The following is a 1,608-nucleotide window of genomic DNA, read 5'->3' as shown; positions in this document are numbered from 1 at the left end:
AGCCAAGTTAACAAACAGATCACTGACCATTTCGAATCCCACCGTACCTTCTCCGCAGTACAATCATCGATGTTACTACTAATGTGAAAACAAGAAAAAATATGACTTTTCTTGCTAATTTTAAGACAATTGTCAAATAATGTTAACATTCATTACAGACGTCAATTGCTGTACAACATCATAGCTACGCTGTTGGCATCACCTTTTACAGTGGACTTCTGCTGTTGTGGGCCTTTAATCATCTGTCTGACTTTGTTGTTCACACAGGAGAGATACGGGACTATCGTGGATCCTCTGGGGAGCCTCAACAACCTCATGATGCTGAAGAGGGAGAGAAGGGTCTCTCCAGATCAGAACACCTCAATAAACACCTGCAGAGACCCACAGTGAAGAGAACTCACTGCTGCTCTGACTGTGGGAAGAGATTCACCTCATCGGGCATTACAATTCATCAGAGAATACACACAGGAGAGAAATCTTATAGCTGTGGTCAATGTTGGAGGAGTTTTACAACATTAATCTCTCTGAAAGTACACCAGAGAACACACACAAGAGAGAAACGTTATAGCTGTGATCATTGTGGGCAGAGTTTTGTTTATGCTTGCCATCTGACTCAACACCAGAGAACACACACAGGAGAGAAACCTTATAGCTGTGATCAATGTGGGAAGAGATTTGCTTCATCTGGCAATCTGACTCAACACCAGAGAACACACACAGGAGAGAAACCTTATAGCTGTGATCAATGTGGGAAGAGATTTACTTCATCTGGAGATCTGACAGTGCACAAGAGAATACACACAGGAGAGAAACCTTATAGCTGTGATCAATGTGGGAAGAGATTTGCTACATCTGGCAACCTGACTCTACACCAGAGAACACACACAGGAGAGAAACCTTACAGCTGTGGTCAATGTGGGAGGAGTTTTAGTCGATCTGAAGTTCTGACAGTGCACAAGAGAACACACGCAGGAGAGAAACCTTATAGCTGTGATCAATGTGGGAAGAGTTTTACTACATCTGGCAGTCTGACTCGACACCAGAGAACACACACGGTAGAGAAACCTTACAGCTGTGGTCAATGTGGGAGGAGTTTTAGTCGATCTGGAGTTCTGACAGTGCACAAGAGAACACACGCAGGAGAGAAACCTTATAGCTGTGATCAATGTGGGAAGAGTTTTACTTCATCTGGCAGTCTGACTCTACACCAGAGAACACACACAGGAGAGAAACCTTATTGCTGTGGTCAATGTGGGAGTAGTTTTAGTCGATCTGGAGTTCTGACCATGCACAAGAGAATACACACAGGAGAGAAACCTTATAGCTGTGATCAATGTGGGAAGAGTTTTGTTCAAACTTGCCATCTGACTCAACACCAGAGAACACACACAGGAGAGAAACCTTATAGCTGTGGTCAATGCGGGAGGAGTTTTAGTCGATCTGGAGATCTGACAGTGCACAAGAGAACACACACAGGAGAGAAATCTTATAGCTGTGGTCAATGTGGGAAAAGTTTTGGTCTATCTGACTCAACACCAGAGAACACACAGGATTGAAATCTCATAGCTGTGACCAGAGATAATCTGATAAAAGATCTCTGATCAAATA

General features: G+C 43.5%; 1 protein-coding gene across 1 annotated transcript; it reads left to right on the top strand.

The window, feature by feature from the left end:
* Positions 1 to 275: 275 nt before the first annotated feature.
* LOC139399171 (zinc finger protein 180-like) lies at positions 276 to 1,335 on the top strand (the record flags this gene model as incomplete). Its single annotated transcript, XM_071144685.1, has 2 exons — positions 276 to 561; positions 724 to 1,335. Coding segments are annotated over 2 exons (898 nt in total), but the record flags the coding sequence as incomplete, so codon positions are not given.
* Between the last annotated feature and the right edge of the window lie 273 nt (positions 1,336 to 1,608).

The sequence above is a fragment of the Oncorhynchus clarkii genome, unplaced genomic scaffold (assembly GCF_045791955.1).
Source record: "Oncorhynchus clarkii lewisi isolate Uvic-CL-2024 unplaced genomic scaffold, UVic_Ocla_1.0 unplaced_contig_13368_pilon_pilon, whole genome shotgun sequence".
Lineage (NCBI taxonomy): Eukaryota > Metazoa > Chordata > Actinopteri > Salmoniformes > Salmonidae > Oncorhynchus > Oncorhynchus clarkii.
The sequence above is the reverse complement of the archived record's forward strand: the minus strand, read 5'-3'. Positions and strand labels throughout refer to the sequence as shown.